The sequence below is a fragment of the Sylvia atricapilla genome, chromosome 15, assembly GCF_009819655.1.
Source record: "Sylvia atricapilla isolate bSylAtr1 chromosome 15, bSylAtr1.pri, whole genome shotgun sequence".
Classification (NCBI taxonomy): domain Eukaryota; kingdom Metazoa; phylum Chordata; class Aves; order Passeriformes; family Sylviidae; genus Sylvia; species Sylvia atricapilla.
The window spans coordinates 12,551,445-12,568,823 of NC_089154.1; the positions used below are offsets into that span (position 1 = coordinate 12,551,445).

The 17,379-nt window shown below is 43.3% G+C and overlaps 1 protein-coding gene across 1 annotated transcript; it reads right to left on the reverse strand.

The window, feature by feature from the left end:
- Nucleotides 1-291: 291 nt before the first annotated feature.
- Nucleotides 292-13,640, reverse strand: TMEM114 (transmembrane protein 114). The gene is given in 5 exon segments (XM_066329602.1): nt 292-524; nt 3,108-3,158; nt 3,161-3,244; nt 11,840-11,920; nt 13,457-13,640. Coding segments are annotated over 5 exon segments (633 nt in total).
- Nucleotides 13,641-17,379: the final 3,739 nt, after the last annotated feature.

Genomic DNA, 17,379 nt, shown 5'->3' on the forward strand with positions numbered 1-17,379 from the left:
TCAATGGATGGAGATGCCTGATGAGCTGCCAGCTGAACTTATTCTGGAAATACAAACACTGCAATGGACTTTCTTCTAAGGACACAAGTGTTTCCTAACTGACAACACCTGGAATGCTTTACTGCTTTACCAGAATCTTTGAGGTTTATAGCCACCTGTGAGGAAAAAGGCTTACAACAGCTGACAAGATGCTCAGCCTAGCCACTCTTATTAGCCCTAGTCACCAGATGGACCAAGTAATCCAAATTATCAGGCTCTGCAGGGCTCTGTTGTTGCAAAGGCATCTGTTGCTCATAAAGCCTGTTCACGCTGCCTTTTCCGACCCACCACTCTTGCTGCCAGGAGGAACACGGCCCCAGTGAGCACTTCTGCCACAAAGGAGATCCAGACTAGTGCCAGGGACCAGCCAAATCTGATATCGATTTCCACCAGGACATCCTTGCTCCTCAGGAGGCAAACAGCTTCTTGGAAGGCAGCAGCTGAATATGCAATATAGACACTGATCCCTGTAAGGGTAACGAGAGCTGAAAAGAGAAACATGTTCAGCTACTTAGCAGCCACTGAAGAAATTAAAAACAATCAGCTGGGTATGTCTTAGGGTCTCTTTGTCACACCTTGCTATTCTAGCCTGGCCATATTTAGAGATTATCTTTGAAATCTAGCTGAGCTTAGCTTCTTGGGGAAGAGGGAAACAAAGGCAGGGTTATTTGTGTCCACTGAGTTTAATATGTTCCCACTGTTAAACACTGAACCACATTTTCTAGCAGCAAGCTTCCCACAACAAAAATCGAGTCCTATATTTTACAGATATCTAATGCATGTGCATCTCTGTGTTCAGTACTGTGTCATAACGTATCCTGATTCCTCACTGCTGAGCACCATGTACAATTGTCTCCCTGTGTGCAAGAAAGCCCATAGAGACCCAGATTCTTCTATTTCAGGTCACTGAATTGAGGCTGTTTTCTGACTATTGTCAGTTTTGAGTGTTTAATGTAAATTTGTTGGTCTTCACTCTCACCTCCCACCAAGGGTTGTGCTGTCATGGCTTTCCATCACTTCCAGATACCTGAGTCAAAGACATCTCTAGGACAGACTAAAAATAAACTAATAAGGGCACTCCATCAAGGAGCCAGATGTTTTCAGAATTAAAAGACTGTTCAAAAGGAGGTAAATGTAGGGAATGGCACATTTGGAGCAGGTATACACTACATCCTGAGCCTGGCAGCCCTGTCAGTCAAAGGACTGCTACTGATGGAAATCAGCCTTTCACTGGATCAGCAGCAGAAAAGATCCAGTAACAAGGCCCTGGATAAAAAGATTGCAGCCCAGGGAAAGTAAATACTGAAATACTTTCAGGACAGGAGAGTGTCTTATCTGATACTGAGGGAGAAAATTTTAGTATAGCTTTCTGTTAAATTACAGTAAGTCTTGATGAGTCTGCCTTTTTGCCACAAATATATGTTTGATTAGAGGCAAACCAAGACAAAAAAATATTTGGTTATCCATCCGTCCATATTCATACTCATATTCCTGATTTTAACCATCCTATGATGCCTGTACATTATTCTAGCCCTCTGCAAGGAGGGGGAGAAATCACTTCATACCTTTTGTCAGTGATGGAAATGTCAGAAATAGAAATGGCTGATTTGTTGACATTTTCAACAAAGGGCATTGAATTCTATGATTCCACTTTATAAAAAATGGGGAAACATACAGGATGTCCTGACATTTGGAACATATCAGTTCTGAGGGCTTTAAAACCCCCCCATATCTGGAATGGCATCTCCAAAAATCTCTTTCTGCTGAGACAGAACTATCCAATTAATACTAAACTTTGTGAATTTGAGTGTCCTACAAAACTGCTCTGTGCATCCAGTCAGAGCAGGACGAGGGGCTGGTCTCAGCCAAAGGCCACCCCACAGTCTGTTCATGTTCTCCTGGGAAACTGCTCCAACTGCATGCCCAGAATTCATCAACCACCCTTCTCCTGACACTGCCTCTGCTTTCCTTTCCCTCTTTGCAGCCCCAAATGGCTCAGAAAGGCCCCTGGGATAATCATGCTTAGCACTTCCCAGCTTTTCATTTTTCACTGACTATTTAGAGCCGTTTTCCACGAGCCTTTTCAGTGAATACAGCTTTCTGCTCTTCTGAGGAATTAGAACCTGCTCTTCTTTTTAGGAGGCAATCATAATGGGGGATGGTTGGTCTGTGTTACAGCATTTCAGACTAAAAAGCTCAGTCAAGGCTTTGAGACAGCAGCATTTGCTTCTAGCAATCTCTTAGCAATTTCTTCTTAAAATAGGACTGTATGAGCACTTGATGAGAGCCAATTCTGAGGATCCCCTTTTCTGTCAGAAAAAAATTCTGTTTTAAGTTACATTGTAAAACAACACTGAAATCTGTTTGGAACAGAAAATGCAGATTTAAATATTGTTTTCCTACTTTGACAGAATGATTTTATGTTTTTTTAATTCATAAATTACTCTCTAAAACACAGTGGGTTTGGATACAGCAAAAAAGAAAAAAAAAAAAAAAGAAAAAGAAGTGTAAAAAGCATTTTGTTAGCTTTAAATTGAAATGTTACACTCCAACTAAAATAACTTCTGGGGGTTTCCTTTTGTGACCCACAGTTTGGGGACACCATTCTAGATCAAAACTAGCAGGGAGGCTAACCCAGGAATGCCTAACAAGACACTTTTCATGAAGTCAATACAAATGCCTTTTTAAAAACATCAGTTTTCTTAATAGTTGCAAAATCTGTGCAACCTTATGACGTAGTTATTCCACAGTCTCTTTTCCATCACCCCATTACCCTGTCTGTAAGGAATTTGTGCAGCGTGCTGAGAAGTTATTAAATCTTTTGTGTTAATGGGCACAGAAAACACAGATTGTTCAAAGGGTGACTCACTCCCCAAGGAGGGATATTTGCCTTTCCTCAGTAGCTCTATTCCAGAATCAAGACCCCAGCAGACACCAGGTAAATGAACACCAGCATTATTCTGAAGGCAAATTCCTGCTTGCCTTTTATTCCACGGGAACCAAGTGGTGTTTCCCAGATACAACCTCTTGTTATCTAAAACAGTTAGGCCAGGAGTTTGATTGAGTACCTCCAAAAAGGAAAAGCAGTCCCGTCATTAGGAGCAGTAGGTAGGCCCTGCAAGGATACTGATGAATCCAGTCATTCCTCCAAAAATCATCAGTATCAGGCTGAGGGGCATCAGGATGACAAATGTTCCGTGCATATCTGAGGGAAAAACGAAAGAATGTCAATATTGTAATATTTTATTATGGTGCAGTGGATGTACCTATAATTATCATGTGCAGATAAAGATCTTGTCTCTGATCAAGATCAAAGCCTCATTCTGTGCTGCACAAACAAGAAGTGGACAAGCCCTTGGGTTTTCAGAGTAAATCAGCAGGACAACATATGGCATGGAGGAAAAGGTAACAAACCCTTACAGGATCATAGCCTGTGTTTCAAACAGAGTCCACAGCTATAAAGGATATGTCTACACAAATATATTTGAGCAATTTAACTGTTCCAGCTCTTGAGCCAGCTGGATATCAGGTGATGCACTTGCATACCAGGTAGGCACTGGCAACCTTAACAAAAAGTAACCCAGTTCTGTGAATCACACTGTTCTGTTTGGTGAGGTCCAGCCATGCTTTCATTAAAGGTTTCTCTTCTGTCACGTGTCCTCTGCTGCATTGATGTAGCAAATTGTTGACCTTTTCCTTTCTTGCAGCTGACCATCAACTAGAGGTAAATTTTCCCATCTAGCTCTGTCACTGCTTTCTACAGCAGCTTCACTAAGTGCATTAACCTATTCTGCTTGCTTCCCTCCCATGCTAAATGTTTTACATTAGTCTTTCTTGATCCCTATAACATTTTAATAGCTGTGTAAACAGAGGGTTGCTATGTATTTTTCCATATCACCCTGTTTTTTCCATTATAAACCATTATTGTGTCATTGTTCCCTCTGAACCAATCTATCCACAACATTCAACTCAACCTTTTTTAGAATAATAACAAAAAAAAAAGTAATTCTAGTATCAATTTTTTTTTTCATACCAGAGTAAAGTGCAGAGTAACTGAGAAAAGAAAATGTAAAATCCATATTCTGAAGAGGTCTAAGCTTCACTGTCTCATTTAATTTCACAGAGGAACAATACACCATTAGCTTAGGAAAAAGAATCAGTTAAAAGTTCACAGCTTGTGTGTGATCAAATAATCAATTTTTCAAGTCACTGTACTGCCCACGGAATTGGAGATACTGGATCTGCCACTGGCTGAGGATCCAGCTCATCCTCTGCAGTAGCATTATAAAGATCAGACCACAACTCTGTACATGTGTCTGCTCAGTTCCAGAAGCCTGGAAGGTTAGGAAGGGTCGTGCATGGCATCAAGGCAGACGCTGTTGATGTCTGTACTTGAGTAGAATGTGGTTTCCAGACATAATTATTTGTTTTGTGTAGCACAGAACATACCCACAAAGAAAAAAAAAAAAAAATTGTGGCAAATGACAAAGTTTGGGAGGTGACCCTTTTTTTTCCCTTCTTATTTACACTGATATTATATTTTCATATTCAATCCCACATATGCTCACATCAGGACCAGCTGATGCTCAGAATCATGAATTCAACATTGTGCATTGAAGAGAGCAGTTTCCTCTTTGATTCTAAAGCTGAGGACACTCCCTGGCCTTCCTTCAGCAAAAACTGGCCACAGCTGCTGTTCCTGGCTAAGAAACACAGACCTAAAGCAATTCTCAGTACTAACAGCCAGATCAATCTTCAGCTCACTGGGAACAAACCAGAGTGTCAAAACTGCCTGTAAACCTTAGCTGAATTCCAAGGTGTGAAATAGCCATGGAACTTAGTTCAGGAGTTTTACATGGTTAGAAGTGGTTGTTGGGATGTGATGAAACTCGATGTGACAGAATAAAGATTGGGCACCCAATTCAGTTCTCATATTCTGGAGAGGCAGCGTGTCTTCAGCCACATTTGAGCTTCCTGAGGGTTATTTGGTCCCATTTGGATAATTCCTCGCCATTCTGACATCCGTGTGTCCTCTTAGATTTGGTCTTGCATGTAAAAGGTGGAAAAGCCCTGGGAGAATAAAATCTTGGGAGGCCGCAATTAACATTTGAAAAGTGTGAATGTAAGAATGGTGCAACTCTGTCCTCAGGCCTGGCCTTGCTGAGAGAGAACAACATGAACAAGTTCGTGGCTGGCTCTCTGCCTTGTGATTTTTCAGGTCTCCTTAACTAGTCCAAGTCACTGCTAACAAACTCCACCTCAGGACAGCAGCACTAACTTGCCATTTCTTTCACTTTTCTTTCATGGTGTAATTTCAGCCACTGCAGCCTGAGCCAGGACACATGTGGGTGAGCAAAACACAGCTCTGAATGGAACCCTGTGAAGGAAAGGGAAAGGAAAACCATTCCAGAGCATCCTTGGGAGTGTCCTAGGTTACATTAATGATCTGTGAGAGTTGAAATATCAGAATAACTCTGAATTTTATGTCCTCTTCAATGAAAATGTAGGGTTTAGGGATAGCTCAGCTGAAACCTGCAAACCTGGCTGTGACAGAGCCTCACTTTTCCTACACACAGCTGGGATCTTGCTTCTCATTAATCACCTGCAGCTTTTTTAAAATCAAATATTTAGTGAATTCTATTTGGTTAAATAGTACTTTTATAATCCCCAGTGTTCTAGTTCAATATCTAATACGCATTTGTACTATGAAATCTGCAACTGCCTGGAAAACTTATTCTAAAATGCTGCCATGGAAACCACTCAGGAATCTGAATTCATGCCATCTGGCATATGATATTATGCCATTATATTCCTTGATTAGAGGAACAGAATTAGTTTATAGAAGAACATGACTTAAAATATCTTTACTGTGTTTCTGTCTTCAATAATCATCTGTGAAAGAAGTTAAAACATTAATTTTGCAGTCATTTCAGTGGGTTTTTTTAGTGTCTGTTGAAATATGCATTTATGCGTTATGTATTAAACATATAAACATCTTCATATTGATGAAATTAATCTAGTATTGGGAAAAAAAAAAAAAACCTTAAGCATTTTGCACAAGAGGCATGTGCACTTTCTTGTAAAACAGAATTCAGTTTCCCACATCTGTTTCTCAACACCTGAGTTCCCTCTTAGTCCAACATGAAAAATCCAATGGTTTAATCCTGGAAATACTGAAACAAACTCACAAACTTTTCCCAAAAACACTCCCTTTTTTTTGAAGCATAAAAGAATCAAATCGCTTCTTCATAGTTACTGAAGTTTTACATTAGCTAACCAAAGCTCTTTTTCTAGAGGTCTGGCCAAGTATCTGTAAGAGTGACATCTGCAGTGTGCGTCCAAAATGACAATTTGGCAGGCGTCTCTAAATTACCACCCGACACAGTTGTTGAGGAGTTGTTTGTGAGAGAAATCTGTGGAATGAAATGGAGACACTGAGCGCTGTCAGAAGTAACCAAGCGCAAGCCCAGCACTTTTGTTAATCATCTCCTGTTAACATCCTGGAGCTTAATTGCTTCAAACTAACTTTGGATTTGTTTGCACAGCTTATAACAGCAAATAGTGCCTAGAAATCTGTAATATCACCTCATCAGAAATACTCCAAATGGCAGCGGCTCAGAAGAGCTTAATTAAGGGCCTGTTTATCTTACCCCAGCAGTAACTAAACAGCCAGTTAGAAAGACAAAAGCCTCCGGCTGAAACAGGCTCCTGGCAGTTGTTAAAACCAATGGGGCTACTCCAGGAGGACTTGGCAAAGCCAGGAAGGAACAGTGCACAGAGGAAAGTCTGACCTGCTTGCTAGGAAAAAAGCAAGAGAACAACTTAGAAAACCAATGAACAACTGAAAAGAACTCTTCTGTTGCTAAAAGTGACTCTTCTGGCTTGGGCCACAGGGACAGGAAGGAGTGGATTCCCTCCTGTTCTCCAGAGAAAAGTTATCACCTTGTGAGGAGGATTGCTCACAGAGTTAGGGGTCTCTAGGATGATTAGCCAGGCTCTGGTCTGTGTGTACATGTTTGGGCTTAGTGCTTCTCCTAGAAAATCTCTGAGCTAAGCGGAAGACCAATTGCAGAGAGCAGAAATAAAATTATGTTAGACCTGGAGCAGGTGGCACTGACAAAAACCTGCAGCAGCAGGAATGGGTAAGAATGATGAATGTGAGCAGTGCACCGTGGATCACGTTCTCTTGCTGCGGTACCAATGAGTCTGAAAACCAGAACATTCATCAGAACTTGTCACTTGTTAGGCCTCAGCTGCAGTGGTGCTGCAGTTATCTCAGATTTCTGTATGTATTTACTGTAATATCCACAGTAAGTACTGAAGCAGATGTTCACTGGCACCTCTCAGAAGGAACAGTGCACTGTTGCTCAGAAACAGGTACACACCTACCAGATCAATTAAACCAGAATTTCTATGTGTATCATCTGGGTCTTATTTCACTTGGCCTCTGAAATGGCTCTTGCTCCAGCCCCAGCTGGTTCCTTCTGCTAGCTCAAAACCAAAAGAAAAATTTGCCAAGAGGTGTAAATCCTCAGGAAAAAATGTCACGGTGGCCAAAGAATTGAGCATTCTTCATAACATTATAAACCTGCAACTCAGTAAAAATGAAGCAGCACCATGAGGAGCAGGGTGAAGTGTGAAAGCAGCTGGGCATGACTGTTACAGGGTCCACATGCTGTAAGGAAATCCAGGCTAGTTTATCTGTGCTATTGAACTCATTTTGTTGAGGATGAAACCAAGGCAGCTGCTCCGTTAAAACAACTGAGGTATCAGAGCTGCCTCTGCTGCAAAGATTGTTTCCTTGCAGGAAGCACCAACTTGTCTGCAGCCTCATGGTTCCAGTTACATTCATGTCTAAAAAAGAAAAAATAAAAATACTCTGGGGAAAATATTTGAAGCGGTTGTGCATGGGCACAACTTGATTTATAACAGGAAAAAACAATATGAGTGGAAAGTATATCCATTAAGTACTCATTTCTGGATGGGTCAGGAAGAGAGGAAGGGCACTTAAAAATGGACCTGTAAAAGGAAACCAACCACTGGCCATGGTGTTCAAGTGTCTGAGAAAAATCAGGATTGCTACAAGCTTAATCTTACCTTGTGCCTAATGCAGATGGTTTGTGTGTCACACAGAAAGAACAGCAGTCCCCTCTCACATTATTTTTTTATAACTCCAGCCCCAGCTCTGCAGCAGCTCATGTGCAAAGCTGAGATTCAGAGAAATAGTCTGGTTTTGATTAGAAATGTTGCGATCTTTTCATTTTGCAAGGATTACACTGGTGCTGCCTTCAGCTAAATCTGTACTGGTATTTACTCATTGTTAACAATGTAGGTTTTGGTAAATGGAAAATATCTATATGCAACTTTTCACCAGTGTAACATGTTGAGATTCTTGTTTGGGTTTTTCTTTTAAGAAATCTTCTTAAAAGCTCAAACTCTTGGGGAAAAGGTTTCAGCTGATTAAGCACTGCCATTCCTTCTACTCAGCAGCTTCCCTCTCTTTGTGTGTGATCCTCAACATCTAGATCTGATTTTGGACATTATATTTCAGCTACTGCAAAATGGCAAAGCTGCTCAGAACTTCAGTGCAGCTGCCTTGAAGTCAGTGACATCCTTCTTCTGTCATTAGAGAGAGATGGATTCAGCTCACCATGAAAAATGTTGCTCTTGCATCTTGTCTGCCATAGCTGCACAAGAGAACACATGGCAAGGCAAAATATCAGAGGTGTCTTTGCTGACAAATTTAAATTCTAAGGGGAGTTTCAGAGGGCTATCTTACATCCTAGTAGGCACCAGAGACTCTAATAAACTGTCTAAATTAAAGACAGTGATACTTTCATTTTATTCCTGTTCAGGCCAGAGGAAAGTGTCATCTCCAGTGAAAAACAATTTTATTAATGCAGAACTTTCAGAAAAGCTAGTGGCAGGCAGTTGAGTGGTATTTTTCTTTAGACAGTGGCTGATGTTTTGAACAAATAAATAACCAGGCCATGCTGTAATCTGGAACAGGGAAGTATTCTATCCATCATGGGTTTGAGGGCGAGAGAGGGTACACCACTGCATGTTCAGCTGGGGGGAGTGGTAAGAGAAGAAATGGAAGGCTAATGCAGAGGAGAGAGTGTGTTTGTGTCTAATCCATTAGAGGAGTAGCTCAGGAGTGCTCCTGTGATATGAAAATACATCACAGTCCAGCCTTAACAAGGCCTGGGTTGACTGCCTGGGTAATATTGCTGCTAGCACAAGATTTTAACTCGTGCACTCCAATTATTTTAATTTCCCAGGAGCTTCGATTTGAAGCACACAATAAGCCTAAAAGGAATCTGCTGGGATGGAGAGATATTGGAAATGTGGGTGGGAAGGGTCCATGAAGGCTTTTAGTTCTCTAATGAAGGGTTTGTCTTCTGGCAATGGCCAGAACTTTTGTTCCCCTTAGGCCCAGGTCTTTGCATTTACATACAGACTTTTCTCCAACCTCCTTGGCATTTGTGTCTAGTTTAGACATGCCAGAAAGTGCATTCAAACCCTGAAAAATGGGAGATGTGACCATGTGTTACTTAAGTGCCTACTTTAGGAGCAGTCCTTTTTAAGTGTTTTTTAGGAAAGTCAGAAAGAAACATGTTTGATGTTGCCAGAGCTCAGGAAATCCAGTGCCAATCAAACAGTGAGAAATATGTGTGTACAGCCAGATGGAATGAGATTATCCCACGTGACTGTGCCTCACAGACACCTTCACAGGCACACAGAGAGAAAAATGTCATTTTTTTGAAGTAACCAATTAAAGCTGTGCAATTAGTTTGGTTGCCACATACAGCAGCAGATGAAGAAACTACTGTAATCACACTGCAATCCACGATCACAGAACTTCCCTCTAAAATTCTAGTTAAAATGTGTTGTAAATGAGGATGGTTTGCCATGATCTGCCTGAATATGATGCAGTGGCCACAGTCAGAAACATTTAAGAGCACGAGTAAGGCTGATGTAGAAGGTACTATCTCAGGACCTGATGAATCTAGAGCTCACTTATAAATAAATACCTGTATTTCCTGGGAGGAAGAAGTACTGACATGCTACTTTCTATGTTCAGCTGTTACTGCTGAGGATCTGTTGCCTCACCACACTGAACTTCACTGAAGCTGAGCAAAATAAAAAAAATCAAAAAGTTAACCTGGTAGAGCATTCCAATCAAACCTAGCAGGTTCTTTCAATTGAAGTATCTTTGACTTCTTCTCTCATCATTTTTAGGCAGAAGAACACCTGTTTTTAATAAAATATTCAAGTGTCTTTGCAGACCTGAAGTCTTTTTCCAGGAAGATAAAAATAGTACTTGACGTGAAAGCAAGAGAAAAAAAATTCCTCAAGGCCCTGAAGAGTCTGTAAACATAATTATTAATCCAATTTTATTCATATCCACTATTTCTCACACTTCGTGACTCACAAAGAGCCATCCTTTGTTTCCAAGCCAACATCATTTTTATAACCAAAAGAGCACTGCTTTTTAGTTTGGTTTTGTTTGTTATTTAACTGAAGAGCTGCAGTCTCTCACCTGAGGAAAAAAATAACAGATGTACCTTTTGCAAATATGCAGACAACTTTCGAAAAGCGAATGGTTTCATCCTGAAATGTTGGACTATCACCAACACAACAGTGGAGGTGCTGACACCTAAAACATGCTCAGGCAAGTTCAGTGAAGGGTGACCCTTCAGAGGCTGGAGTGATCCAGCAGACAATCACTCCCACTGATTTCAGTGCAGTCCAACAGCCACAACCCTCTCGTTTAAGATTAAAGAAATGGCACTTCTTATTTGACAGCACAGAGAGACGTGCTGGGCTGTAAGAACTGAAGCTGCTGATGTGTTATATGGTTGTTCCAGCAGCTCACCGGGATCTGACCCTCCTGTGCCTCCCCTGTGACACAGCCCCAGCAGCACCAGCATCTCCCAGCTTCCTTTGTGTGCTCCACCTGCAGCTGCATCACGAGATGCTGCTCCAAAAAAGACTCTTCATGCCTCTCTGGAGCCCAGGCAATGGCTGCTTTTGAGGGAAAGAGTTCCATTTGAAGAAACAGGACAAATTCATGTGTTCTGCAGAGTCAGAGAGAAGAGCTGAGTAAATAAATTAAAAAAAAAAAATTGTAAAAAGCCCACACACGAGGGTGTGTGAGGAAAGGATTGTGCTGAATATATGATGCAAAGACGTAAATCATCCTCTAAGAGATGACTGTAAATATTTAAAAGGGCTCCGTTTGGACTTTTTGAAACATTCTGGCATTGACAAATGAATCTAAAGAAAAAGAAGTAAATATATTAGAACCTTAATGTTTTTGAACACGATGTTCTTCAAAGACTTTGAACACTGCTTTGATCACTGATTTATTTTCTTAAATTCTCACATACTTAAGTCTTTTATTCAGTGCCAGGAATCCCACTGAAAAGCTAGAAAAGTAGCTGTGATAAAGATTAGTTTAAATGTGTTGTTAAGCATTTTCAGTCATCAGACTCCTTTGAGGTGATTGTGAACACTTTTGCCTTTCATTTTTAACAATTGTGTACCTTCCTGTGCCATTCCAGTCAGAGGAGTCTTGCTCCTGTGGAAGAAATTAGCTGAACTTGTCATCTAATAGATGGTTATTTCCACAGTAAACACACTCAAAGACCACAGGCAGTGACAGATATCGCACGGAAGCAGAGTCAAAACACCTTCTCAGTGAATTCCCCCTCTGAATGAGAAATGAGTCCCTGTAAGTGGCCAGGGACGGAGAGAAGGGTGGATGGAAATACAAAATAATATAAAGGCTACTCACACAAAAGGTGTCTGTGTGAATCGGTGATGTTCGCATTCTCGTGCCAGAAGGGGTTGATCAAAGGGTAACATTCACTCCTCGCTATATTAGAAAAAGGGGAAAAACAAGGAGGAAAATATTACACTATTATATCTGTTTGCTATATATACATATATATTTGATTTTTATTTTGTATGTACATATAATTCATATACTAATAGCTGCTTCTAAAACAGTCATTCCTAGGTAGGGAAGGAAATGAGAGGGTTTTGAGCCTGCAGCATCAGCTGCTCCCATGGGGCCTGACCGCTGGAGTCAACAGGGAAACATCTGCTCCTTGCACAGCAGAGAGAGAATTTCTGTAACCTGTTCCTTCTCTCTGCTCCTCTGGAAGCAACGTCCTTTCTTGCCGATGGCAAACATCACTCACTCCTGGATTTTAAGAGTGGAATCAAAGCCAAAAGTTAAATGCCTAGCATGTCAATAAACTACATGGGGAAAACCCTATATATTGATATACAGGATTATAATAATCCTATTTTATGATACATACTAACGCTTATATTTAAATTAATTGTATTGTTTACGTAAATAGACTATATAATGTTCCTGTTTCTATTCGTTATGTTATTATTTATCATTTCAATGGCTTTAACCCAGAACTTTCGCCCTTTAATTTCCTGAACCAAATGAAAAGACATCTCCTTCCTTCTAAACGGTTAACGTTTATTGGATTATCTTGAATTAAAAGTTAATGTAAAATTAGGTTACAGTAGCAGAAAATTCGCTTTCCCCATGCCTCCTTCGTCAAGTGACACGGGGGGCATGGACAAGGACACTGCCCACGGGTCCCGGGCACGGCCGAGGAGCGCCCGTCCCTTGAACCACGGAGAGCCGGAGCTCCGCGGGCAGCGGGCACTGCCCCCGGGCCGGAGCCGCAGCCGGGAGCCCGCAGCCGGACGGAGACCGCATCCCCATCCCCACAGCCGGAGGGACACCGCATCCCCATCCCCACAGCCGGACAGACACCGCATCCCCATCCCGCATCCCCACAGCCGGACAGACACCGCATCCCCATCCCCACAGCCGGACGGAGACCGCATCCCGCATCCCCACAGCCGGACGGACACCGCATCCCCATCCCCACAGCCGGACGGACACCGCATCCCCATCCCCATCCCCAGAGCCGGACGGACACCGCATCGCCAACCCCACAGCCGGAGGGACACCGCATCCCCATCCCACAGCCGGACAGACACCGCATCCCCATCCCCATCCCCACAGCCGGACAGACACCGCATCCCATCCCCACAGCCGGACGGAGACAGCATCCCGCATCCCCACAGCCGGACGGACACCGCATCCCCATCCCCACAGCCGGACGGACACCGCATCCCCATCTCCACAGCCGGACGGACACCGCATCTCCATCCCCACAGCCGGACGGACACCGCACTCCCATCCCCACAGCCGGACAGACACCGCATCCCGCATCTCCATCCCCACAGCCGGACGGACACCGCATCCCGCAGCCGGACGGACACCACATCCCCGCACGCAGAGCCCGAAGGCGGGGCCCGCAGCCCCTCATGCCCGCACCGGAGCCCTCAGCCGGAGCTGCCCCGGCTCCGCACTCACCGCGGCAGGTCCGCCAGAGCCCCGAGTGCGAGCTGAGCGCGTCCGTGCCGTTCCGGGACTCCTCCAGCTTGGAGGCATCGATGATGTACCAGAAGTCGGTGGCGATGGCCACCACGAGGAAGATGAAGCTCGAAAGTCCCACCAGAGCCACGAAGAGGGAGAGCGCGCCCAAGTTAACCCTCATGGTGCCGCCGCCGCCGCCGCGCCTCGCCCGGCCCCGCGGCAGCGCAGGTAGCGCGGCCGAGCCCCGCCCCGGCTGCTCCGCGCCCCGCGGGCGGATCGCGGACCCTGAGGCCGCCGCCGGCCGGACCCGGCCCCGCTGAGACCCCGCTGAGACCCCGCTGAGACCCCGCTGAGACCCCGCTGACCCCCGGGCCCAGCCCCGAGCACCCCGAGCAGGCGTGTGCGGAGCCAGCCCCGCGCCATCGGGCGTGCCGGCGCTGCCTCACGGAGAGCACGGGACGAGCTGTGACAAACACGGCCCCGCAGCCCCGCCATGGGCTCACCTCGGAGGGGAGGAAGCTCCCGCATTCCGAACACCGCTGTCTTTGAGGGAGGAGGAAGCAAAGCCGAGGTTTGGGGAGCAGAGGCAGGGTTGGTGTTCCTGCAGCCTTGCTGGTGTGTTTACAAGAGATTCCCTCTTGTTCTGTGCCTTGCAGATGTCCACCCCAAAAGGCCAGTTCTAACCTAATTTGAAAGGAGGTGTGAAAGAAAACAGTAGCGTGGCATTTACGACATGGTGCAGTGGTGTCTGTATCCTGCTCGGGGTCATTCTCCTGTCAGAGTGTCACTGTGGAGGGAAAGACACAAGCTCCCTCTTCCACAAACTATAGTTACAAAGCTGTTCATGTTTGAGTCCTAAAGCAACACTTCACCCAGCCTCCTGCTCATCTTCGGCCCGCTGAAATCTGTTGAGTAACAAAGTGAATTTCAGTAATAGAACCTGGTTTTCAAACCTGCAGAGAATTTACTCTGGTGTTTTACTGCGTCTCTTCACTGGCATAAAGATACTGTGCAGGTAGGGTCAACGGGGCATCTTGTTTTCTTCCTTGTAATTCACTTCAGGCCTTCCAGGGAATTGCTAAGTAACTCTGAGTAATTAAAAAAGTCATTCTCATTTATTTTCTGGCATGGACACTGGGCAGAATGTGTGATATCATTACCCATCCATGGCAACAAGCTATCGTGAACCAGCAGGGCTTCAGCAGTAGGATCAGTTGATGAAAGGAACATTTTCCTTGAGAGAGAGTGTTCAAATAAGCACAGTAATCATCAACACTACAGACCACATTTTGCTCTGCAAAACCACTGAAAGATGTATATGGCTGGGAATATAACAGTCTTTATACTCAGGAATACACTGTTAAGCAGCTATAGCATTATTCTGAGCTCTTGCCATCTATTTCTCACATCTCCCAGTTGCACTTGTAATCTGTGAAAATGCCTCTGTAGCTCCACAAACCAGTCAGTTGCTACCTCCTCGTAATTGCAATGTTTGGGTGATACAAAGTTCATGAAGCAAAGTGAAATGTTTTGTTAGACTAACTAATGAAGTGAGACAAAATGAACAAGCCTCGGGGTCTTAACTGGGATCCCAAGCTTGTCTCTTTTTTTCCAACTACATTTGTAGAGTTACTTAAAAGTTTCGATTAGCCCCACAAATACCATGTGTTAGACAGAGGTTTCACCAGTTTTCTTCTCATAAATCTGAACCAGAGGCACTCATACCCCTGAATCATCACTCTCCTGCAATGATCTGCCACGGTCAGATCGAGTTAAATCCAAGGGAAAGCAAAGGGTATAAAACTGCAGGAACATTTAACCCAGCTGGGCACAAGCTGTTTATCAGGTGTTGTGCAAGATGCTTATCAGTGATACTCTGTGTCTGTGAGAGTTTTTGTTCTAATCTTGGGGCCCACAAAATTTGCACATATGCTCATTTTTAGAAACATTATTAAATAATCTATTTTAGCCATCGAGATATGCAGAGGTCCTTGCAGACTCTGTCTAGAATAACTTCACAGTAAACCTAAGTTAGAGCCTGCTAACCCCAGATCCCTTTTTGACCAGACTCAAATGACAAACATTTATATCAAGAGTAAATAAACTCTACATAAAGATTTCATTTCCACATCACCGTAATTTTTTAGGCATTCATTCCCGCGCTAGGAAACAAATAATTCCTGCAAAGTCAGAAAACTGAAAACATAGCTAACAAAACAATTCCATGTGTTCACTGGGAAACGTTTATAATGAAAGAAAAAGCCAGTAGTGCATATTAGTGTTTCTAAAGACTCAGTTTCAATTCCCTGAAGCCTTTGAATGTCAAACTAGGATCTTTAGCATAAAAGGTTCAAAATTTCAATCTAGGCTTAGTATATGGAGAAGGAACACTTTGCTTTGCACAGACTAGGTGTTGGTTGCATCTGCCAACATCAATCTGCTGCCCAGAATAACAAAGATAATTCAGAATATGCTCTCAAAGTTTCAGTCAATTATTAGACCCCGGAGAGTGATGCAGCAAAATATCAGTCTGCTTCAGCCTGAGAATGGCAAATCTTGTGGAAGTAACTTTTACCCTCTCTGTTCTGCTTGCTGGGTTGCTCCGGTGCTGGAGGATTCCGAGGGCACTGTGCCCTGGGAATCACCAGCTTTGCTTCCCAGGACTTTTCCCGGGTAAAATGCATCTCTAGGGCAGTTCCTTCTCACCTGTTCTGAACCTGTGCTGTGCAGGTGCAGCAGAATCCCACTGAATTCCTCTGTTTTCTTTATTTCATTTCCTCTGCCCTGTCTGTATTTGTGAAGAAGTGACTGCATTACTGGAAGTAGATTATTTGTAAACTGAAGAAGGGAGGGATTCCCAGTGTTTACCCACCTGACTGTAGGAAAGCCAGTCAATGCAACTGTGCACTAATGACTGTAATTAATCGCTGCCATGGCAACAAGCACAATCAACACACCTAAATTCTTTCACAATCCGTTTCCAGGAAATATCACGTTTTTTTCTCCTGTTTTTTAGGTTTTATTTTATTTTTTGGTTTTGTGTTTTGGGGTTTGTTGTTGTTGTTGTTCTTTTCGTGGAATGAAGAATTAAATTCAAACGCAGTTTTACGATTCAGCCTTCCAGTAAAGCTAATGGGATTCTGGAGTTTATTGTTCTTTTAAACTTACCACAATTACTTCCCCTGTGGCTCAAAAGAGAAAAGCTGTTAGACAATATACATGATTACAATTTTCAGATTTGCTGCCCTTGGAAATTCCTGACTATTGGCTGGTAGATCTAAGATTTGGCTATTCCTTCTCAGATTGAATCTTTTCATCATGCACTAGTACACATCCACTCTTGAAGAGTCACAACTTGCAATGAATTAAAAAAAAGACTGACCAGTCACAATTTATCACAGATGAGAAATCATAAGACATACAGTGTCCTGACTTAGTATTACCTGATCTGCCAAAAAAATCCCCATAGAGTGTCAACACGTGACATTGAATTCAAAATGGGATTAACAGGAGGGACATACCTGAAGCAACCAGCACAGCCAGCCTCTTGGGACTTCATCAATGGACGGGACTGACCCAATTCATCATTTCAAACAAGCAGTTAAACCTCAGAAAAATCGTCTAGCATGTGAGATAAAGTTGTCTGGCATATGAGGTAAATTTAAACAATTCCTAGGTCACATGGCTGTGAGGAAGACAGGAAATGTAACTGAGGTGCATCCTTAAAAAAGAGGTACATCTCAGGAATTTGCTGCTGAAGCCTTCTTGTGTGTAGGACAGAAACTGCAGCTCCCTAAACAATTTTTATCATCCCCCAAATTATAACATCTGTAGCCACAGACCTTCTGCAGCCCCAAGATATTCCTGCTTTGCCCAAATATTATGCACATGTATCAGCATTTCTTAGAAAAGCAATTGCA